The sequence below is a fragment of the Typha angustifolia genome, chromosome 4 (assembly GCF_048772165.1).
Source record: "Typha angustifolia cultivar Huaian chromosome 4, ASM4877216v1, whole genome shotgun sequence".
Classification (NCBI taxonomy): Eukaryota; Viridiplantae; Streptophyta; class Magnoliopsida; order Poales; family Typhaceae; genus Typha; species Typha angustifolia.
The window spans coordinates 10,991,269-11,016,294 of NC_133242.1; the positions used below are offsets into that span (position 1 = coordinate 10,991,269).

The 25,026-nt window shown below is 35.7% G+C and overlaps 1 protein-coding gene across 4 annotated transcripts; it reads right to left on the bottom strand.

The window, feature by feature from the left end:
- Positions 1-1,233: 1,233 nt before the first annotated feature.
- On the bottom strand, positions 1,234-14,881 carry LOC140758690 (protein STRUBBELIG-RECEPTOR FAMILY 3-like). Of its 4 annotated transcripts, none has more exons than XR_012104143.1 (18): positions 14,524-14,881; positions 13,642-13,776; positions 9,205-9,334; positions 9,055-9,126; positions 8,805-8,870; positions 8,631-8,702; positions 8,465-8,536; positions 8,301-8,372; positions 8,156-8,221; positions 6,295-6,360; positions 5,552-6,093; positions 5,185-5,471; positions 4,151-4,419; positions 3,920-4,058; positions 2,843-2,982; positions 2,536-2,692; positions 1,729-2,016; positions 1,234-1,540 (listed from the first exon to the last, which is right to left on the bottom strand). XR_012104143.1 is itself a non-coding variant. In XM_073094939.1 (18 exons), exons 2-18 carry the CDS (start codon positions 13,763-13,765, stop codon positions 1,930-1,932), a joined length of 2,268 nt encoding a protein of 755 aa, XP_072951040.1. In that variant the 5' UTR covers positions 13,766-13,776; positions 14,524-14,876; the 3' UTR covers positions 1,593-1,929. The 4 variants fall into 4 exon arrangements, 3 of the variants coding, with proteins under 3 accessions (XP_072951040.1, XP_072951038.1, XP_072951039.1); XM_073094939.1 differs by lacking the exon at positions 1,234-1,540 and having other exon boundaries at positions 1,593-2,016; positions 5,552-5,608; positions 5,702-6,093; positions 14,524-14,876; XM_073094937.1 differs by lacking the exon at positions 1,234-1,540 and having other exon boundaries at positions 1,593-2,016.
- Between the last annotated feature and the right edge of the window lie 10,145 nt (positions 14,882-25,026).

Genomic DNA, 25,026 nt, shown 5'->3' on the forward strand with positions numbered 1-25,026 from the left:
TATTTCATTCGTGCAATCAGATGTTTATAAGCCTAATATAAAAGAAAAGGAGATATAAATTGAACAAGAGCCCACTACGCACGACATGGAAAAAAACTGAAATCAAACCCAAAAGGCATACAAACATATAGCAAAAATAAAATAGAACAAAGTTTCAACATCTCAAATATTAAGCTGTGACAATTCCGCCATGATTATTGTTGATCCAGGCTAGCCAAAGAGCAAATTTACATAAAAATACAGAGAAAAAATTTATTAAATAAAGAAGATACTCCATTGAATTTGACGAGCTTGGACCACAACTTGCATGGTGGTGGCTCCTAGGGCTTAGGAGCTAAAAAAAGGAGGTGAGTGATGACAGCGAAGAGGTTTGGTAGGGAGAGGCGATGGTAAGAGAAATAATAATGGAAGGAAAGAGGGGGCGACAGAGAAGAGACAAAGCGATGATGATGAAGACCAAAAAAGGATAGAAGAAAAGGGGAAGTAAGGAGAAAAAAAAAATCTTCATAAGAGAGGAGGAAATATCCCTTCCCTCCTAGCCATGCTAGGGTAAAGGAGATGAAAGAGACCACCAACATCAACCCTAGCAGAGAAGCTTAATTAGACGTGATCATCGGACGAGCCAAACTGAGTTCGGGCCACTATGTTCACAGGCTTGCCCATGAGTGGCTCAGGCGAGGCTGGGCTAGAATAGTCTATTCAGTTATTGCCTGTCAGTCCGTGAAAGAGTAGGCTTGCTAGGTTGAGCTCCGCCTACGAATTTTTAGAATTTTTTTTGTGGCTATTTTTATAATTTTTAAAGAAAATTTAAATAGTACAAAGTATCATATAGGCGGGATGGGCCGATCATTGATAAGAGAGTTGGGTTTTAATAACCGTAAAACAGTATAGAGCATCAAAATCCAGCTTTTACTATAGCAATATGGGCGGGCTTAGTTGTAGGCTGAATGGGCGGGTCTTCATGTGTGCTGATGGATGGGCTTCCAAACTGGACTTTTGAGTTGAGCCGATAGACAAACTTTCGAGCACACAAGGGTTGGCCCGTGCCACCCACTAGTAGTTCGGGCACAGGTAGACTAGGCCATTTGATCAAGTTAAACTCAATGACCCCATTACTTTATTCATGTTGAAATCGGTTATGCTGCTTAGATACGCACTAGTGGATCCTGAGTGAAAAAAATGGAGAAAGAGAAGTTTCCTTCGAAAGAGAATAAAGAAGACGACATTTCTAAATTGACAAGCTAGTGGGGTTACTGGTTAGTTTCCCTTATATATATATGTGAAGTAACTTGAAACAATCTCTCCAACAATAGTAGCATTGAATGAATGCCATTTACTCTCCATGACCGCCACAATCATTTTTATCAAATAAGAGGAGAGGACTTTCCATATGTTGTTCAAATCTAAACTTCGCATCCACATTGCCACAACTCGTGAAGAATGATGGATTTGGTTTTAGTTGAATGCCCTCGTGAATCCAAAATTTGATGAAACCGAAAAGACTCATTCCTGCACTCCATACGTATGAACCAGTTGCAACCTATCGTCCCAGATTATAATTATAAATTAGCGCAGGTTTATAGTACATCGTGGATTACAAGATTATAATAAGTAATAAATGTGTTTAAAATCGCACCTGAAGAAGGTATCAGGCAAATGAATGAGCTAAAAAATGGCTTACACAATTCTGAGCTTACAAAACGACAACAAAAAGGAAAACAAAAATACCTTCTGAGTAACAATCAGCAGAATCCTGATTAGACCTCCCTTCTTTCTGTGGGCGGACCATCACCATGTTTCTGAGCAGGCAACATGGTTACAACTAATTGCATTTGGCAACCAGATCCTTGACATATGCCCGGTAATTCATGCTTCAGCATTTTCAACAGCTCCGAGCTGAGATCAGAACTTTTCCTTTTGATAATACTCTCACTTCAATGCATTCCTCGTGTCCTTTACCAGACGAGCTAGGTCTTGGGCGACCTCGGACATAGGAGGCCTGAATTCTGGCCCTTGCTGTTGACAAAATCTCAGGTTAGAGCAGCAATTTGTTCCATCTCTGACATATAAACTACAATTATAGATGCCATGCATTCCAGAATTTGCATCTACTATGTAATTGAATATATTGATGCACTTGGAAATGTTAACTATATCCATAACTCTTTCACTCTTCAATATCACTGGAAGTGGAAAAAGATAATGCAGCCGTCCATATTTTATTTTCCTTATCTTTTTTATGGAATTAATTTGACAACATTGTACATCATGTCATCTTGGTGAATACAGAAAAGTAGGATGATGAGATATAGCTGGCAATCTAGTCGAATATTCAAGTGAAGATACAATGCTTTACTGAAGCAATGGATAAAATGCAAGACCTTGATGCACAGTATTGAGGTATCTGTCATACAATAACTTTTGGAAAGTGAGGAAACAATCTATGTGCAGACATGGGCAATGAGATAATTGTTTCTATTAATTGTTGCTATTTAAATGAATGTCAATAGGTGAACAAGGAACGTAAAAAGTTACCTGAATACAACGACTAATAATGTCAGCAAACCAAGATAAAGATTTCTCAGAACATTTTTCTTGGATAGATGGATCCACCATCCTTGATAAGGCATTAGTGTCATATAGTTGAGAACTAGCCCATCTTACCAGATGTTGCTCTGCACGAGGTCGTGAACTGCCATTTTTTGAGAACAAAATATATGAACACAAGGTCTATACATAATGTTTTAGAAAATTAAGCAAAGAAGATGGCTTATAAAAAAAATATAACAAAGAAAGAAAGAAAGAAAGAAAAACTGGTAATAGACCAAACAAACTTTCTTACCTATCATAAGGTTTGCGTCCTGTAAGAAGTTCCAACATAACAACTCCAAAGCTGTAAACATCACTACGATCTGTCGATGACCCAGATTCACCGACTTCAGGGGCTTCATAACTGAATAATGCACGTAAACGACCTGATAACTGATACAAAAAATAAACATAATAATAAGTACATAAAACCTTGACCATAATTCAAAATGAAAGCTTGTTCATAAGTTTTGTATGTAAATGTGAAGCTATGTCGATCCCTTACCCCCATGGGAAGAATTAGGATATGACAGGAAACAAGAGAATATTTTAGTCCTTGAAGTTTTTTTTTAAACTTTGATATGACAGAACTGCCAGACAAAAATTATACAACTGGTTCTTTAAGCATCCCAAGTTCTTGTGATACTGTCAAGCACCCAGAACATTTTCAAACTCTTATGTTTGTCAGTTCCACAATATTGTTCCAATTATTTTTGTGCCTTGCACACCATAAAGTCACCTTCATTCTTTACTTTTAACTGTTTGTACTTTCCAGTAACATAACATGACAGTCTTAAAATGCTATCATCCTTTTATTTTTCTACCTTAATATCATCAGAGGAATCATACAAGTCCTGCATTTGGCTGGAAAAGAACAGAATTTTGAAATTCACAATGTGTTATTTACTTTGTCCTCTGTTTTCCTGCTCAATTCTTATAAACCTTAAACGTCCTATACTGTGAAAGTAGAAAGTAACGTATCACTGAATTGACCAACAGACCTTCTACTACCAATATCTGAAGGTAGAGTTACTAGTACCATTTGCACCTGCACCTCCTATTATAGTTAAATGAGCTCTCACGTTCTCATTGATCTAATTTTTTGTTTCAAATGATGGAGGACAAAAGTTAAAAACAAAGCAAACCTAATAGATTATATTCAATCAGAGAATTGTCTTTTAAACTTTGAGAAGTGTTAGAAAGAGCTGTTTATCTCAATAATGAGCTAGAAGAGGCATAAGGTAAGCATGATGATCTTCCATGATCTTCCTGTGCACAAATAAAACCAGTGATCTTATGAAATATCTCTTTGCAAATTGCAATAATTTACCTGAGTCACTGAGTTGGATGACATTAGTGGCGCCAGGCCACATTCAGAAATGCGTGCTTCAAGCTCATTATTAAGGAGAACATTGGCGGGTTCGAAATTCTGATGTACAATTGGTTGTTGACATCCCTCGTGAAGATACCTTCAGCATTTAAGAAGTCTTATATTAAAAATATATGAGATTATGAATCCAGATCATAGAGCAGAAGTATATAAAGTTAATATTTATCTTACTCTAAGGCCTTTGCTGCTCCAAGCGCAACCTGTAGACGAGCATTCCATGATAATTTCTTGTTGAAATCATCCCCACAATGGAGTACATCATGCAGGGTTTTCCTACTGAAGTAGTTATAGACAAGCAATCGTTGACCAAACTCTGCACAATAACCCACGAGTTCGACAATGTTGGGGTGCCTAAGTTCTGAGATGTTCAGAACAAGATCTAAAAAGTCATCAACTGCTATTCTTGAGCTAACATTGTCAATCTTCATGACTTCCAGCAGCTGTAACAATGAGCAAAAAAAGAAAAGCCACTAAGTACATTGATATTGCCTATTTGTCTCCATTATTATTATAAGAATTGCATATCCACTGTCGCTCTCTTAGTTAAGGTTCATGCAGATAGAAATGCCATGCATGTACACAAAACAACAATGTATATTTCATACTTTAGAAACGGATGTGAACATAGAAGACATAAGGTGCATTGTGATGTGGTTTTTTCGAAAAATAAAAGGTGAGAACTGGTCTATGACTTAACCAGAAAGAATATCCAACCATGCCATACTAGAAAATAACAAGAAGAAACAGAAAAATTGAGAGACAGTATAAGTGACGGTGCCTGATGAATGCCCTATGACATAGACGAGGAACCTTATAAAAGTATAAACTTAGTTGATGGAAGAGTAGAAACTAGAGACAAATCTCACTTCCTAAAGAACAGAAAAAAAAAAGCACTAAACCATTATTTTTTGCTTTCCAAGAAAGGAACAACATCAACGTTGAATTTCTATACTTCAAATTCATTGAGTAGAATTCTCTCCCTTTTATTACAATCACCTTGTTGACATGTAAGATACAAACTACAAAGTTGAGGCAGCAGGCATAAAATACTTCAGTCAGGATTTTGAAGGTCAAGAAAGTTTATGATCATAGTTGTTGGACATAATATATACAAAATATACCACTCCTATCATACTTATTAGAAACGTGATAGGTAGTGAAAAACTTATACTCTTCTTGGTGAAAGGATATCACTAGGCTCATACCTTTCCATCGGGAAGCTCTGCCAGATAGACTTTTCCCAACCTACTTTCTCTTATCAAATTTTCTTCTCTAAAACTATTTGTATACTGCTGAAGAGATGCAACGGAAAAGGATGTTGCAGAAGTTGAGGTGCATGTCATTTCAGATGTGGGTCTACTTGGGTTTTTAGGATAAAGAATTGGATTCACAATAACTTTTTCCACAGGAGGAGGTGGCATAGCTACAAATCCTGTTTCTCCTACATCAATCACATGCTCTTTCTGCTTGTCAGTAGATATCACCGAATTGTCTGTCAAAAGTTGCAGAACTTTTCTCAGTAGCAGTACTAGCAAACAAGAACCTGCATATCATTGAGTTGAACAAACCTACCTGCCAGTGTTAGAGCTAAGTTATGCTCCTGTTGTCTCTCAGAAACCTTTTCTGCAACTGTTAACAACCATTCCAGATGCTTTAAATGGAATAGCAAGAAGAGAAAACTAACAATCAAATCTAACGAGAGAGAAGAAATCTTACTCTTACCTTTTTTAACTTCGTTATGTGGCTTTGCTAAATGTTCTCTAATTTTAGGTTCCTCAACCCTTTCATGCACCCTCCCTACCTGGCTTTTGGAAAATTCACTATCCCTTGAGTTTCTTTCTTGGTACTTGGACATACAGAATATCACCAGTAGAACTACCACAATAAAGGAAATCACTGAAACAATAACAACTCCTATAATTTTTATTGTCGAAGTACTACTTTTCTTTGATGGTGGGGAACTTTCTTGAGCATTTGAACCGCCGGAAGAATTTGTAGGCCTTCTTGATGGAGAAGGTGTGCCTGATGAAGACGACGATGGTGGAGGTGTTGTTTGTGGAAGTGGAGACATTGGAGATGGAGCTGTGCTGGTATTAAATGGGTTTCCATCCTTTCTGCACTTACAAATCAATAGTTACTTAAGCATTCAAATATACACAATTTTCCACATAAAATGATCCAACTTCTTCTGAAATAGTGAAGTGAATCGACAGAACTTTTATCAATAATTGGTACATGGAAATCTACTTCTAACTTGAAAACAGTAGCCAAGACTCGAGGAGAGAAAAACAATATAAACAAAAACAAGTTCTTACTTGAAATTTGGTATGCTCAGTAACTTTGAAGGCACAGGGCCAGAGAACAGATTATTTTCTACATTCCTGATTTCAAATAAAAAAAAACAAACAAAAGGAAGTTAAAATTTTGTGAAAGGAGAAATGAAATATTTTTAGTAATCGTTTTAAAGTATTGTTGATGGCACTCACAAACTAACAATGTAAAAGATTACAATTGCTGGACTGGAGAGGCAATCATAGAAAGACATAAGCATTGTCCACCCTTACAATTAATGAATGCTTAACTAATAAAACCTAGCCAGATGAAAGAAGGATAATCAAATTATCCACAAGCTTTTGGTTTAACTGCCAGAGGCACCACCCATGAATCAGTAAATCAAATGGGAACCACAAGAAAGAGGAAAAGGATATAAACAAACACGGCTATTAACTAGAAGATGGCAACATAAACTTAAGTCAAGGGCATCCACTTTGAGGCATCCATACTTCCAAATCAAGATTTTCAAGCAGATTATGCTAGTGACAATGTGGTTAAACATCTACATGAGTCCATAAATAGAAAGTACAGGAATCACAGAAGGGTGAACATGAACCAGCAAAGCATCTATAGTTTAGAATAGCTTTAATGTTTCAAAAAGAGTGAGTACATTTAGGTTTGCCTACAATATTTGTGGTTAAGAATACACATTCTGACATGCAAAAGCTTAGAAATCAAAGAAAGGGAGTTACTTGAATATAAAGGCATGTCAATAATTTAGAAAGTACCGACAGCATGTCTTTATAAAGTACCTTCGGTGTTTCTATTTGGATGGTTACTAGAGGGCATCAATGGAACTAGAAGGATTGGTTTGTACATGCAAGCTCTTAATTTTCATTCTCTTCTGTACTGGAAAATATGGACTCCAAAAGCCAAGAGGTTATCAAATTGATCTGGTAACAATATATGATGCCCTGAATTCGCTCCTTGGAACACATATAGTCCACTGGTCTAAATCTATTTTTGATCTATCAACCAGTCTCCAATGGTTCTTTGTAAATTCACGATATGATCATAGACCAGTGAGGCTAAATCGATTGCAGTGTACCTTTCACCTTTTTCTGCTCTTCCAACTCTATTTCACCTCCCGGAGTCATTCAAATCTCTAGTACAGTGTGAGTTAATGGATGTTATATGAAGATTAAACTCAACCATTAAACATAAAGTTTGTTGACTAGTAGAACAGTCTGCTCAAACTAGACCAACAAGACACCTGACCTACTTGCCGTGTGCATTTCCTACTGATATATATGGGCTTGACTATGAATGAACCTAAGAAACAATATTTCTTTAAAAGCTAGATCAAATAATGAACCAATTTTGGCATCCTAGACATGATCTAAGATTGAAAACCTGGGACAATACTGATACTAAGGAGAGAGATAATTTGATGAATCAGAAAGAAGGAAAAATAGGAAGCAGCATTTTAGAAAGGGGTGCATGTGCTGCAATGGATTGTGTGTGAGCAAATGTTCTGTTTCTTTTTCTCTCTCTCTCTTTTGGATGGGGGAGGGGAGGGGAGGGAAATTTTGGGTTAATATATCTTGACCTGACTATGCAATACACAGATAATTTTGTTACACTTGGCCATACATATTCACTTAAAAATTTTCTCTATATTTTCAATTTAGTCTGTGACATATAGATCAACAAATTTAATTGGAATATCAAAATCTCTTGCAGTGAGAAAAAAAAACAATTTCTACTTTTAATTGAAAGGGTTCAGATGTAATGCCATGTGAAAAACTTCTGTCCTTTAGCAGCTACAAGAAAAGCAGAATAATAATGTATTATAGAAATAAAAATATGAAGAGATAAAAGAGGTGGGCTTTTTTAGCGTACAAGTCTTTGAGAGGAAGATCTTCCAATACATTAAGGGAGCCTGAAAATTGATTGTCTTGAATATGCCTGTGAGATAACGTATAATCAAGATAGTATCATTAAGGAAATTGAAGAAAATCATCACAGGGAGAAGCAATCCACTCACAGAGTAGTCAATGATAACAAGCTTCCCATTGAAGGTGGCAACTGACTGCTCAGGTTGTTAGAAGATAAATCCCTGTTTGGAAGTTCTAAATATCATTTGTCAAGAGACTAAAGTATAAGCAGCAACACAGAAACAATGATATGCAAAGATAAATGCCAGCTTACAAATTTATAAGACCAGTGAGAGACTGGAAAGCATTTGGCAGTTCTCCAGTTAAATGATTTTCATTGACTGACCTGAGAAGACAAAGATCAATAGATATATAATAAATCATAAAGAGACTGTTGAAATAGGTGGCTATATTTGTAGGCTAATCAATGAAATTTTTACATGGCTGACAGAACTGTCAATTTTGACAAGGAACTTGGGATGCTTCCAGTGAGCTGGTTCGCAGAAAGAAACCTGCACAAACAAGGGTATACATATCTGATCAAATGAGTAACACAAGAAGATGAAAATAAATCTTTATAAGTATGGATTAGGTTTATTTAGCCAAAAACATACAGTTGCCGCATGGTAGTAGGTAGGTTTTCTGGTATACTTCCCCCAATGTTGTTATTACTCAGATCACTACAAGAGAAGAAAAAGAAAGTATGTTGATTGCAGGTTTCCCTGATGATATAAAGAACATAGACAGAAACATCAATTTCTTCTGCTAAAGAAGCATGGAAAACCATGAAGTGTAAATTGGGCCATAAGATAACATGGTAATAAATCAAACTGTACAATCTTGTGCAGGGATAAAAGCACTTACATGGTGACTATTGATGTGAAATTTCCTAAATCATTACTCAATTGCCCTCCCAAATTTGCAGCATTGATAGTTCTATCAAAAGTGAAATTTATAAGAAAATAGACCTTAAGATTATATGAGAAACACAAGAATAAGGCGAGTTTACCATACATTGAAGTAATATTTGAGTCAATGCATTGGACACCCTGCCATCCCTCTATGCAGGGGTCTCCTCCATTTGGAATCCACCCAGGAAGAGGAGGCGATCCCAGAGAAACATACAAGCTATTTATAGAATAAACTATAAAGAGAGAAAATTGTGATTGTTATCTGAAAACAGAATATATGGACTAAAAACATTCTATTATTACACATATTAATGACTACATCGATATGATTCCACAACAATCTCATTGGTAATCCAGTTCAAAGTATGACAAATGGCCAGAAGAATGCACTATGTTAAGTGTATTAAACAATGACCACCTCTAGATTGTGAGTTCCATGTGGGGTTATACTAAGATCTGTTGGTGAGAAGCATTCAAAAGTTACATGTTGCCAATCGCTCTTTGGATACATGAAATCTCTCTCTCTCTCTCTCTCTCTCTCTCTCTATATATATATATATATACACACACACACACACACACACACACACACACACACACATAAACATACATACAAAGTAGAGATTAAATAAACAGTCCACGGCACAAGTCTGATAGAATGTTAATATAGAGAATTTTCATTTATCAGCTCAAAATATAAGGTAATCTAGATATAATGGATACAAAAGCATCAACTTTCTAAAATCTTGGAGTTCATCTCTAACTTGAGTAATAACTGTTAGATAAAAAGTATTAAACTGGCTGGAAGAACATGATAACTGTTTATTTGTTACTAATTCAGTGCTAGAAAAAAAACATCATCAGCTTGAATCAGTTGACAAAGTTAAGTAATAAGGAGACCAGCATGCATGAACACTTCCTAGACAAAAATCAAATCTATGTTCTCAGAGAGACATTCATTTTGCCTAAAAATTACCAGACGGGGAAGTCATATTGCAACACCTTATCATATTCATCTTGGAATTACTGTTGGCCAAGGCACGGGACGTGCCCGTCGGCACAGGGCATGCCCACCCACATGCCCTTGTGTGTCATTGATATGCATTTAACATACTTTTAATAAAAAATACAAGATAATTAGATATGTTTTCGAGTCTTTGGCATGTCAATATTTAATTTTTTGTTTCTGAAAGATAAAACAATAATCAAACATAAATATTATTCAACACATAATATAATTGAATATATTTATTAAAACTAATATTAATAATTAAATACTTCATAATATAATTAAACACATAATAATATTCAACACATAATAATAATTGATAATAGTTTAATAACTAAAACTAATATCTAGTTGAATGTAAAATAATGAGGAGAATCAAATACTTCATTTAATGATGACTGATGGAAATAAAAAAAAACTCCATATTGGCATGACTCAGCTCGATTATCCTTGTTGTTTACTTGTATACAATAAATCAAAACAACCATAAAAATATATTTACTTCTTAGTGATATGACAAATTTTTTCTCCACACATGGTTAGCTAGCTTCTTCCTTATCCCATTACCCATAGCCAAGTAATAGGAAACTAAAGCCTTTCATGCAAATGAGTATGACATTATCAGACTTTTACATGTTGCCCTTGTCCTCTTGCTGATACAAATTATTTATTAGGCAAGTCAGGGGCATCATCTCCTTATCTTGCCATTTCCTAACATTCACAAGTTCAAGCAAGTAGATCACTCCCCAAGGACCCATCTAAGAAAGAAGCTTAGCTAGGGTTTCTTCCCCTTGCTTACTCATTATTATGCTTTCAAAAGATATAGCAACTTGTTGGCTGTTGGGGCTCATCTCTCAATAGTATCAATGTGCCTTAAACTCACTAGCATTTTGGGGTGCTGAAGTGCCAAGTTAGAGCAATAATCTAATAGACTACTTACAATAAATAAAGCATTTTGGGGTGCTGAAGTGCCAAGTTAAAGCATAGATACGAATATGGGTTACGGGGATATGGAGATACGGCAAATATTTAAAAGTAGGATACAAATACGGCATAGATACACTAATAAATAAATAATATATTTTCAACCTATTGTCAACCAATATAACATATGGTAAAAAATGATTACATCGTAAAAATGATACAATAAAAGAAAAGAAAATCACCGATTTAGTATTAGATGCATAAAACTTAAAAATAATATTGTAACAGAAACTAATATGAAACTCAAAATGTTGGTGAAACATTGAAATCTAATTCAACTATTAATCTACAATTAATTTAGATTTTTAAATAGCTTTCAAGTTATATATTTAATTCATCATCATATAAACATAGCCTTAAAGTATCACAAAGGATTGGATAATAGTATATACATATAAAGTATTTGTTCTGTATTAGTTATTAGCATTAAAAAAAGGATTAGATCATTAAAAAATATATCGGAGCCTTATCGGAAAATTAAAATGAATTTTTTTAATGCGGATACTCCTCCAACCATATCTTATACATATTGAGCCTATCGGGCCATATCAAGGTCCGCTATGTATCGAATATAATAGAGAGGAGTAAACAAAGTATCCGTGCTTCACAGCCAGCTAATTATTTGGGACTAAAGGTTTGGTATTGTCGTATTGTCACTCCTTTGTGCAACAAAGTTACTCCTAGATATTGTTTGCTCGAGGAGAAGTTGGTTTTCAGACAGACTCAAGAAGGCTTAGTCAGATTAAAAGTTGAACTGAAGCAAACAAAAGTTCTAACAATCTACACAAACTATCCTGCCATTTCTTTAACATATCACTTTCATTCTCCCTCTAACCCAGAAATTTCTTCCACTATTTTGACTCTTACTCTATTTGCTTACTATATTCTTTAGTTTCTAAAGCCTAGATACTACCCACTTGCTCACTTGATTAGCCTGTTTCTTGTCCCCAGTACTCTCATTATCCATTACTCTTAATGTTTCACAGTTTGATGAAGATCCTTAGTATAGAGAAGAAAAATGAAAACTTTGCAAGTAAATTGGCAACGTCCTTTGAATTCAAACCTATTTTCCCTTGAGACTCAAGTTCAAAACCAACCCATATTTTAAAGAAGCCAGCTTAAAGTGCCCTTGTATTGTCCTCTCGTTCGTGTTACCAAAACAAATCAAGGCAACAGATGTAATCAACTTCTGTAACTTCCAAACAAATCAAGGTAACAGATGTGATAAACTTCTGCAACTTACTGAAAGTGTTATTGAACCTCATGGTAGGTACTTAATGCTTTCTGTTCATGTTGCCCAAACAAATCAAGGTAACAGATGTGATCAACTTCTGTAGCTTTCTGGAACTCTTACTGAACCTCATGCTAGTTACTTATTGCTTTCTTGGTATCTTATCTTGCCACATTACATTATCCAACTTTCTCATGATCTCCACATTTTCTAGTACCTTTTATACCGGTTCCTTTCAAACTTCATATCCTCTTTCAGTTTCAGAATCAATACATGCTTATTTAATCTATAATGGTAGAATGATAATCCTACTTATTTGATACCTGGCCTCTATGGGCATCCAACAGAGGCAAAGACTAACTTCCAGCACCTCTTTAAATAGGATGCCTCTCTTCCCAACCAACACTCCCTCCTCCTGATGGATCAAACCTAGAAGGTTTGGAGTTTTGAAATATGGATAGTAGGGTTGCTCTATATTTAATTCATAGTCATCGAAGCATTATTGATGTTAGCTCTAGATCAGTATTACTGGTTTAGTCCAAATACTTTTATGCTGTTACGTACAGGAAGGATAGTATGGGACTAGATATTGCAAGATCCAGATATACATTAATAGAAGGTGATCTATGATATAGCTAAACAGCCAACCTATCTAAGAAGAACAATGTGTACCATTGGTAATTGATATCCTAGGCCAGTTAAGAGAACTACCAATTTTCTAGGATGCAACCAGGACCGCCTCCTTGCTTATATTTCAGAGCTTCTGACCTCAAAACTATAATCACTTACTTACAGTATTTCCTAGGCCGATTTAATAGTTTCCTTAAGGGGATAAACGTGTTAGGTGATGCTTTACTTCTACTTGAGACAGTATCGTTTTCTCCGAGTATTCCTAATTAAATAAATTCCAATTTGCCAGCGCTGCATTGAATCTCGCTCATAGAACATCACAGAACTACCTGGAACATTACAAAGATTAATTAAGGAATTAAAATTAGCACCACAGAACTACCTGCAATAATAAAAAGATTGCCGAAGGGGTTAAATCCTGAAAATCTCAGAACCTAGCAGCAAGGGTTGGGGCTAGGCCTGTTGAGAAACTCTAGCAGAGGGACCTAGTATTATAGAATATGGACTTACGGAAGTCCAACTTCCTTCCAATGTTGGGAAACGTAAAGGCCTGCTATGGTTACCACAACTAATAAAAAGTGTAGCAGAGAAGCTAGGTGATATCATTTTCTTCTTTTACAACAAGTACATAGATTAGACAATCAGCCTTATGACAACAAATCCCTAAAGAGAGCTTATGGGCATACCATCTCTTTCATTCGTGTATGCCTGAGAAAATGGTGTCAGTAAGACCGCCATCAGAGAGAAAGCGAGACAGAGGGAGATCCTCAAACCAATATTACCCATTCGAGTTTGCGGCAATTTAATCATGCAATGCTGTTCTGAAAAAAAAAAAAAGATAGGCCTAAGAGGGGAAGAAAGTAATTGCTTTAGAGGATAATATACATACTGAAACACAAACTCAACAAATAGGAACAGCGTAAAGAAAAGGAAAATGCAGAGAGCTCATGAAGCAGGAAGGATCAATTTATTGTCATACCATAACATTCACTTTCTTGAAAATCAGCTGTAGCAACAAATCCAGGAGACAAGTCATTTCCTTATCTGACCAATTCCTATAAGGAGCCAACCAGCTCAGACATATGGAGAGAGAGAGAGAGAGAGAGAGAGAGAGAGAGAGAGAGAGAGAGAGAGAGAGAGAGAGAGAGAGGGAGGGGGGGAGAGGGGGAAAGAGGACAAATTCTTCCAGCTCAGGTTGGTGGGCGACAAATTTATGAGTTCACGTCTCTTCTTTCAATTGATAGCGCACTAAAATAATCTGAGAACACAAACAGAAAGGCAAACAGGACCAATTTCAATTGCTTTTTTTTTCCGCGAAAAGTCTCAGAAAATCCAGAAAAAGCTTTTCACAAACGGATCGGAACCAAATCGAACAATTAAAATTCCAAAAGAACATTGACGTTCCATCCAAGGCACGCAAGATCTAAAACCCCTGTACCAATGCCACACGAAATCACCACAGCGAAACACAAGCAGCCCCAGAACACCACTTTTACAGTCGAAAGAAGCAATAATTACAACTCCGCAAGAGAGAAGTAGGAAGTAGGAAAAAACACAGACGATCTGACCTCTGAAAAGTTGCGTCTCCGCCGGCCTTCGATTGAGCTCGACAATACTTGGACGCTAAGATTCCAGAAAATGTACAGATCTCGGGGTAAGAGAGAGAGAGAGACTTGCAGGTGAAAAGGAAAAGGAAAAGAAATAAATAAAATAAAAAAAGACGAGTAGGATTGAGAAGGGTCGCGCGAGAACGGACAAAAGGCAGCAGCAAAGCAAAGCGAAGGAAAGCAAGAGAGAGAGAGAGAGAGAGAAGTAATAAAAGAAAATGCTACATGGCGTAAGGGATCGAAGAAGGGTACGTCTTGGACACGGTGACGACGGTGGAGTCCAATCTCTCTATCTCTCTCTCTCACTCTCTCTCTCCACTCAGGGAATCTCTTTCACTCCACTGGACAAAGTACCACCTTTGTCCTAAACTTTACCGTAAAACTACCCCCATATTTCTTTATTTAGGAGAAATTTTATTCCTTCTTTATTAGATTCAAATTTATAGGTGGCACAAGCACATAGATTTCCGTTGGGATATCTTTTTGTTTGTTTGGCGGCCTTGAAACTAGAGATAACACTACGAGAAAGTCCTCTTCGGTATCATTCAAAGAATGAATCTTTGTGACAAGGAACTCCATATATGATTTATCAGTTTCCTTTTTCTCTGATTGGAAGATTAGGCCATCATTTATTTCTTATTGCTCCTCGAGAAACTTTTCCATTGCAAAAAGGACCTTTCACTTTTATGATTTATCTATTCACTATTAATAGTATACAGAAGTAAAAGATGTGGACAGTAGCCGCAGTCATATAACCGCAACGTTGGTTATTTTATTTTGTAGTGATAAACTATATAATTCCTACTGTGGCGTATATATATATATCTATATACCCATTGCCCCATTGGCATCGACGGAGTGGAATTAATCTATAAATACTAAATCCTCACAAATTATTCCAATACCCACCTTTATCCGGAATTGGATAAGTTAGCCAATGAATGTGGTGTATTTTTTTTGGGACTTGTCAAAATTCCTTTTAAATGATGCTGCTATCTGTCGTTTTATCCTCATCTGATCTATAACATTGATAGTATTCTTAAGGATGTTGGATTGATCTTGACATCATCGATCTCTTCTTCAGACCCTGATTAAGAAGGTGGTCGTCGTAGTCGCCGACTTTGATTAAACTAACAAGTAACAAGATAAGGACCAATATTAATTAAGAAGAAGGTGGTCATTGTCATAGGTAAGATAGATAGACATTGGGAGCTGCACGCCGATTGCCCAAAGTTCTAGCGTCCAGATGGAAGATGAAAATGGAGGTGGGTCAACTTTCTACGGCCTTGGTAAGTAAAAGTGGGACCTTAGGTGAGGCCATTTTATTCCCATGTGATTGAATAGGAAACACTTAGTCTGAAGGGACACGTGTTCTTGATGAGTAATCTGATACTTATCACAATTGAGACTTTGGCTCTCTCTCTCTCTCTCTCTCTCTCAAGATCCCACTCGGCCACTCAAATGCATTATTTACATTCAGTAAATAATGTATGCTTCTATGTCCTATATTTTGAAATATAAATCATTTTCCCTTCACTTTTTCTCAAGTTTGAGTTCAGAAACCTCAAGTATACTAGGCCGAAGTGTAGGTTAGAGGCGAAGGGTCAATTGGGCCCCAATTTATGAAGCCCAGTCCCAGATGAGGTTGTGGGCTAGTTTACGAGTCTTTCTTGTTGCTTCACCTAAGGCGTTTGTTTGTTTTTCTAATTAAAATGGATTAAAAGAAAGCCAAGAGTAAGACATCCCGGCAGCAACCCTAGCCAAAGAAATCAAAGTCATCCTATAAAAAGGATGAGCTCCTTTGTCTAGTATATGTCAATTTGCAATCGATTAATATCTCAGTAGACGTAAAAAATCTTTATGTTGCACAAGCGATTCGAAAATGTGGAGGCCAATGGAAGCAATTCTCAAACACTCACAAACAAAAACAAATAGAATAATAAAAGATTTAAGTAAACAAATATTAGCAAAGGTAATATCAATACCAAAGAAAAAATTCACAATCAAGATACTAGATATAGAGAACTTCTAATCACCGAAGATAATCACAAATAAGAATATCAAATCTATATAAATCACAAAAAAGAGAGAATGATTAAAGGAGATTTATGTAGTTTAGCGATGTTTTTACGGCGATACAAATCTTCAATTCACTAGTGGAGATGCAAATGCAATATTTCTTAGTCTCTAATCTAGTAAAGATGTAAATATAAAGGGTTTTCAAGCCTCCAATCTCTTCCAAATATAATAGAAAAGTACTCTCTCAAAAGCCATCTTCTATTGTTGCAAAATTCTTTCTTTTCAACCTTCTCTCTTAACTCTAAAACTCATCACAAGGTATTAATAGGAGTGACTTACGAAAGGAAAACTCCATGGGGCGTTCAAATAACGGTCAAATTGTGTTCGAACGCCTTTTTGCAAGTCTCTGTAATTACGAACAATTTACAGACATGCAAACGCTAACTTGGATTGAAGTAAAAATCAACACTTTAGAAATTGCTAATAAAAGATTTCATCAAAGATCTACGGTCTTCGATATTAATAGTGCGCACATTTCATGGGCTATCATTCTATTATAGAATACGAACAATTTCAGTAGAATCAATCTTCATTAAAAAGTTGTCAAAATGAAGCGCCTAACTTTTTTAGAGGGTCTCCTCCTTCATCGACTAAGGCTCAGCATGAATTTTATTTTCTTCGAGATCCATTCCTTGCAGCAAAAAACCAAAGAATTGGAATCCTTACAATTGATCTACCCTCAACCAAATGATCCATCTACATTACTTTTAACCTAATTTAGGGTTTGGGGGCACTATTAATCTGAATTTCCAACTATTGCTACTTTGGACATTTTAGTTTACCCAGCTTGAAAATATTCCCAAGTTGTCATAAACATGTTTCTCACACATGATAAGTATGGAACTCTTGCCTATATAATAATGCAATTGTCTCCATTCTTCCAAATTTGCCCTAACATATTAATTGGCAAAGTTAAGCTAAACATAAAATTCTCTCTTGGTCAAAATTATAATCCTCTTTAAACTAAGCTTTCCTAAGCCAATCACCATTAAAAGAAAGATAAAGATGAAAGGCTGGGACAGTCATATTCAAATCTCATATTTTCTTAGCAAATTCACACTTAACAAAAAGATGCTCAGTGTTTTCAACGTCTTTATTGCTAGATATTATAGAGCAGGGTGGTACATATGCCACAATTTATCAATCAAACTTTGGTGGGTAGCTTATCTCCAATCAACTCTCACAAAAAATACCTGAATTCTAAATACCAATGGGATCTTCCATATAAGTTTTCACCAATTCTCTGCTCTCAGGATAGAACTCAAAACGATTCTAGTTCCCTAACAAGGAGTAAGCTTACTTACATACATGAATCCTTTCTGATTATATTGCCATACCCAAGAGTTGAAGATTAAGAATTTGCAAATAATATTGTTGTATGTGACATAGTGTCACACATATTCTCTAGTCTTAATTGTCTAGAAAGAGAAGTTGAAGATTTTGCTACAACCATGTCAAGAATTTTGAGGAAAGTAAGAAAGTAATGAAAGTATAAATAATGCTGCCACTTCTCTTTCTTTTTGAAACACCCAACTCTAAAATCACTTCCATGTGGAACAACCCACTAACCTGTCAATACAGTGTTCTCATGAGTATCCAAGAAAAGTCTAAGATGTCATAATAATCCAAGCAAAAATAAGCCAAAATATATTGTAACAAAGCTTTAACAAGCCTCCACATATATAACTAAATACATAGAACCCCTCGCAGGTGCTAAGTTCAACTAGGAAAAATTAAAACAAATAAATCTAGTAGAGAAATAAATTAGATACTTCTCAATATTCTCTTCCTTCTCCAACTCTAAAATGTTTGCACTTAAAGGTGATGAACAGACAGCTTAGCAAGTATAATTAAATAATAGTCTATGAATAATATAAATGCATGATAATGCGTGATAAATATACTAATGCATACTCGTAATTATCAATATATTAAAGTAACATATATAATATAATTTGCAATGATTTTTCATATAATCATAAAATATAATAGTATCATAACTTAATCAACTCTTCAAGATAAGCTCAAATAGAGTCAAAGATAATTATGTCTCAATATACTCATACAAAGTTATAATCCACATAGAAAATATATAAACGAGGTGGAATAGCCATCTAGTGATAATATCGCTCTTATATGCCTAGTAACACTGCATATGACCAATTGCCTATGAACATTAGACTAAGAACTTTAGTTGTAAGCTCATATCTCAACTCTGTCATCATCATCGCTCTAGTAAGTCATCTCACACAATAAAATTATTACTTATAACAAAATCATCGCACATAACAAAATCATCACATATAGCGGGATAAGAGCACATAGCTCAATGAACGCCCTGACCCTACGTTATCAAGTACTGATAGAGCTATAACCATACCTCATAAATATCTTTATACTATCATTATAGTCTAATCTCCAAATAAGATAGTGTAATCTCCTAAATGTTACACAAGCTAACGATCTTAGGTGTAAATCATTAATATGATAATACTATATAAGACACTTCACCCTTAACTCTGGGTTGAGTGAGTGGATGACACTGCTTAGTCAAAACTAGACTAATAATGATACATGTAAGTGGTGTAATGTATTCTATTATAAAATTTATGTTATAGTCATCATTGTTTATATAAGAGTACATCATGCAAAAGATAAGCAGTAATTAGTAATAAATAAACAATAAAAATGCACGTACAAGTAATATATTATAATAAAGACATGAAAATTAAATTAGCAAACATCAATACTACCTATAGACTAATATAAGATTTCACTCTCATAAGATATATCTAGAATATGACTCTCTCTCCTCAATTATTAAGCTTCTCCTGTGTCTCAAGATTCTCCTTACATAGTAATGACTCTAATAATTTATGAAAAATAAAATAATATATAAGAAGGACGAACTTATAGAACTAGTTACCTTATTTCATAAACTACACTTGTCACTCTAAGTCCCAATAGGTTTGACTTGATATTTGCTTTTAGTCTTCAAGTATATAAAATTATTTTTTTATTAATCAAATTGAGTCATCAGATGTAGAATTCAAATTATACCTAGATATAATTGTCAAAGACATTAATGCCAAGATTACAAGGATTAACAAGTCTAACCTTCCTATAATTAAGTTATGTATTATCCTAAATTTTACACTAATTAAATAATGGGGCATAATTTTTGGAAAGGTAGCTAATGTAAATTATAAGAAAAATAAAAGATTGTTATTAGGCTAACTTATGGCCCATGATTTGGACCGGGCTTAAGGCCTCGTCTAGCACATATGAGGAAGTGGGGCTACGGGCCTACCGCAGCCCACAAAACTAAAGGGGTGGATCGAGCTCAAAGGCCTAATCCACGGTTGGCTATGTGGACTACGACCCACCCCGCAACCCAATAGGGAACTAAGTGAGGGTTGGTCAAACCCCCATCCCTTTTCATCATCTTCTTCCTAGAGAAGAAAACAGAGAAAGAGGAGAGTGTTGCTATTGGTGACCACCGTTGTTGACGGTCGAGCAACACCTCCCAAAGTCGATAAGATCAGCTTGGTTAAAAGCTTGGGGGATTGGCCGAAAAAGAGAAGGAAATGGAACGGGAAGGGAGGATTGAACTTGTCGGCGGGAAAAGAAGAAATTTGTAACCCAAAGGTGAAAGGGGGTCTAAGAATATATGAAAATCTTTAGTAAAGTGAGTAGATGCTCTCCAAAGATTAACATATTAGTCAGGGTGGACAAGAAGTACGGAACTCCATGGTCGGCCATATGGGTCAAAAGGGCTTGAAGCCCATTAATCTCGGCACCTATCTCTTTGCTCGAAGAGGGGAACCAGTCGAGACAAGCAAGCAAGGTCACCATCGCCGACGGTGGTCGTATGCAAGCCGAGTAATCGGTTGTGGGAGGTGACATGGTGCAGCCTCACACACACCATGGGTACCCAAATATGATACCCACGACAAGAGGGTAAGGTAGCAGAGCTTCTCAAACCGATGACTGGTCAACCTAAAGTTGTTGACCGATGAATTTCTTCAATAAAGACGAAAATAGTAAAACTAGAAATTGACTATAATTACTAGGCAAAAATCAAATTAATTATAATGAGGGATTGGGGACTAACTTGTAGATTGGGCTAGGGGTTTGTTTTGATCCGCCGATGCTCTGGTGGTCCACAGCTTTGACGAGCTCTTCGGTGGCATGTAATAGAGGAGAGAGAGAAAGATATGAAGGTGGGAAGGTGACTGGAAAAGAAAAATTAGAGGGAGAGGGTTTAGGCTTTTATAAGTGGGAGGCAGTGGGGAAAGAGTGGAGTTCGAACTCACTCCAGCGAGGGTGGTGTGAGTCCACTCCACTTCTTGTAACCAATTGCGAGAGGTGAGGGATGAGAGGGAAAAGGTCAATGCAGTGCACACGTTAGACACTGATTTTTTTTTTTTGGTATATGTAGGTGTTATGACTATGTTATATACTGAAGTTTCAGGGGAGGTTATCTTTGTGTTTGTTCTCTTGGAAAAAAAGAGATTTAATTTCCTTTCGGCCGTGCAAATCAGACTTGAGGAGAAGAACATTTCATATCCCACTTTAAGTTCGTAAGAAGATAAATGATCTTGCTTACAAAAACATGCTATGTCCAAATACCAATACTTGTCCTACTCCTAAGCTTGTTATTTTGTCTCTTGAGATGTTCTACTGATTTCAGTTACATCGTTATCCCTCTTTAAGTTCATAAGAAGATAAATGATCTTGCTTATAAAAACATGCTATGTCCAAATACCAATATTTGTCCTACTCCCAAGCTTGTTGTTTTGTCTCTTGAAATGTTCTACTGATTTCAGTTACGTCGTTATCCCTCTTTAAGTTCATAAGAAGATAAATGATCTTGCTTATAAAAACATGCTATGTCCAAATACCAATATTTGTCCTACTTCCAAGTTTGTTGTTTTGTCTTTTGAGATGTTCTACTGATTTCAGTTAAGTCGTATTTTGGAAGCCATGTAGAGTTTGTGGTATCTTAAAGATAAGGTAGAAGCAATATATACATTATTTTATGCAAGGGAAATACTTGGAGGAGGATTAAAAGTATACATTAGTTTAGGCTTTATTTGGTTTGAGACTGAGCTTCGAACTCAATTAGTTAGTTTTATTTTTTAGTCTTAATTTTTAAAAAAATAAATTTAATTAGATATGAAAAAGATAAAAATATATTTAGTTATTAAGTCAATTTAAGAGTTCTAAAATAGCTCAAAAAAGGTCCCTAAATTCAAAATAAACAAGGCCTTAATTATTTTTCTTTACCATGGTTGCTTAACAATGGATGATCTCATTTCCGAAAGATTCCGAGGTAGATGTATTTCTTTATACTGATTTTATGAGTGTTGATGCATGTGATGATATCTTCCATGATTTGATTTGAAAGACTCTTGGTGGGGGATGATTGATCTTGTAATGACTCAATCTTTCACTATGTTGTTATTGTCTACATTCATGTGCCTCACTTCATGACCTCAAGTAGATCTAAAGAGCTACGTCACATTCCAGTCAATAATGTTGCTGAGATAGAGGAAAATACATACATGGTCGTAATCATAACTGGGAAGACAAAATTGTAATTACCAAAATCAGTAGTGATGTAGTAGGACAAAATAGGAGTTCATATTATGGACCTTCTGATAAAGATAGAATAAACAGATTATAAAATGTCGAGGATAAAAAGGAGTATGAGTCTGGAAAGACAATAAATCACAAAAAATCTTATTAAAAATAAGTAAATAAATTTATCGATTATAGAATTAAAAATTATATATAGACGAACTCAGTGTTTGACACTACTTTCTTAAGACTAATTCACCATTAACTGATTGCTTCTAGAATAATGGACGTTGATATCTCAAGATACAACAACTGTTTTGTATTCAGAAAAAAGTTGTTATCCGAATGTCTTGTTGAATCAGAACCGTGTAGTACTCTTTTAAATGCAGACAGAAAACCTAACTTGAATGAACAAAATTTCATAGTAGAACTAATGCAGACTGGCAACCTATTTAAAAAAGAAGAAGCAAACATCCATGATGAGATGCTTCAATCGATTGGATTTGGTAAAGAAAAGATGCTTCTCTTCGAGCTTGAGTGAATTAACCACTCCGAGTCAGATCTGACTTGAACCAAACTAGATCTGAACTTGTATCGGGCAAAAAATAATTTTGGACTAGGCCCACGTACGTGAAGTGAGTTGCATCGAGCAATGCCAGTCCGTGTGAGTTTTGGGTAGATTTTTTTTTACTCACAAAATTAGTAACCAAAGCCTATAAAAATTAGACACTTATATATCATACTAGTATATCTCAAATATACAATATGGTACTAAATTAACTTCATTTTATTTTTAATTACTATAATATCTATTTTAGAGTTGATTTTTATTTATATTTTTTAATGAATTTGAATAAATAAATATACGACATCAAAATACTTTTTGAGCTATTTTAATTTTACTGTTAATCTATCATTAATAATTAATAATTGTGGAGCTCAAAGTTTATAAAATATTCGTACTGATATTTCCAATAGTAACAGAGAACAGTGGCTACACGAGCACTTTTCGTAGTTCTTAGAAACAATTTCCTAAAAGACTTGTGTAGGCCTTGCCTTCTATTAGTAGACTAAAGGGATAACAGGAACTTTTAACTGTTCTACATGGCAAGCGTATATATTCACTTGGAACATTTCCACTAGCCTAAAACTTGTATTACTGTCATGTAGGCTACTATAGATTTTCCTGTTTTCTTTGGTTATGTTATGTAAATTGCTACTCACTGACTGCAAAAATTTTGCTTCTTAATGAAGCTGGGCCTTCGGGCATTCTTTATTGCTTTATTGCATGGAAAAGATGCAACATTTTTTTTAGGCCTAGTTCTCTACTCTCATGTTACCTTAGTCACTCATTCCAGCCTTGCAACTCCCTATATAGTTCTCTACTCTCATGTTACCTTAGTCACTCATTCCAGCCTTGCAACTCCCTATATATATATATATATGAGCACTCTCTTTTCTGGTTCCATGTCATTCCTAATGCATGTTAGATTGGTTACCTGCCCTCTGTTGAGACATCAATCAGACCATCAGCCGTCCTTCCCCTCCTTGTCAGGGAAGGGTGCCTCACTATATCAAGACCAAAAGAATTCAAATGGTCCACTATCATGTTTGTTTTTTCTGACATTAAGACCAAAAAAGTCTCAAATGGTTCATCAACGCGATACAGTTTATTTGTTTGATGGTACATATTACATAAATAACTATAGTAATCCCAGAGTTAATACATGCAAGAGAGGTACTTTTGTGCTACTGGTAGTTTCAGATTTTGAGTATGTCTCTGTTGCTTGCTACCCATTTCTCGTTTTACATATGTAGCAATTACATGACAAAGAACATATAGTATTTTATCTACTGGTCCATATTGTAAATGTATCAGCTTGAGTATTTAAGTATTTGTTTTCCTGTTCTTCTGTATTAAAGGACACGGCATGCATCATGCATCTAGAACTCAAGATTTCTAACTTTGTACTCTGGAGTTGTAAACATCCAGAGATCTTGAATTTGTATGTGCCATCCTTTGAATTTAGACAGTTACTGGGCATTTAGTCAATCAGAGGTAAATTTTCTGAACTTGATCTTATCAAAATGTGGACCCATTTGTCTTTGGAGGAAGAGAAGAGAAGAGAAGAGAAAAGTGAAGAGGAGGGGCAGTAACACTTTTGCATTGGAGTATAGTTACCAATGACGTGGCCAATATATGAAAGAGGGTGATCTTTACCTTCATTTGTTGCAGTTGTTATTCCAGATCACACACTAATAGTGTAAGCTAATAGTTAAGAACAGTTGTCATATGTTTGCATGTGTATAGAGTATAGAGCCAACGCTAATCAATTTTCAAACATCCACTTGGAGAATGACTGTGCAATGGCAGTTGATCTGCATTAAACTCAAAACACCCACTTGGAAAATGACTCTCTAATGGCAGTTGATCAGTTGATCTCTGTCAGACAAGAAGATGGTGATGGTTAATTCCAATTCGTGGCAATGAATAGAGCTATTCAAGATTGCATGCAGGCCACTTGCTATAGTAATGTTTGTACAGCAAGATATGCTAATGAAGTTGTGGACAAGGTTACTGCAATCTGGCCTCCATATCGATAAAAGTGAGAGGCTGAGAGCTCAGAGTAGTCAAGTTGGAATCCAGTGGGTCTACTAGATTATTAAGCCTTGTCGGGCCTTTGGCTTTGATATGTCGAACCACTCGGATTTTATTCCTCCGGCCAGTTCTTGAACACGTTATAGGATTCTGGAGCACAAGCTCCCACCATGGATCGATCGTGGGTCCACAACAACAGCCAC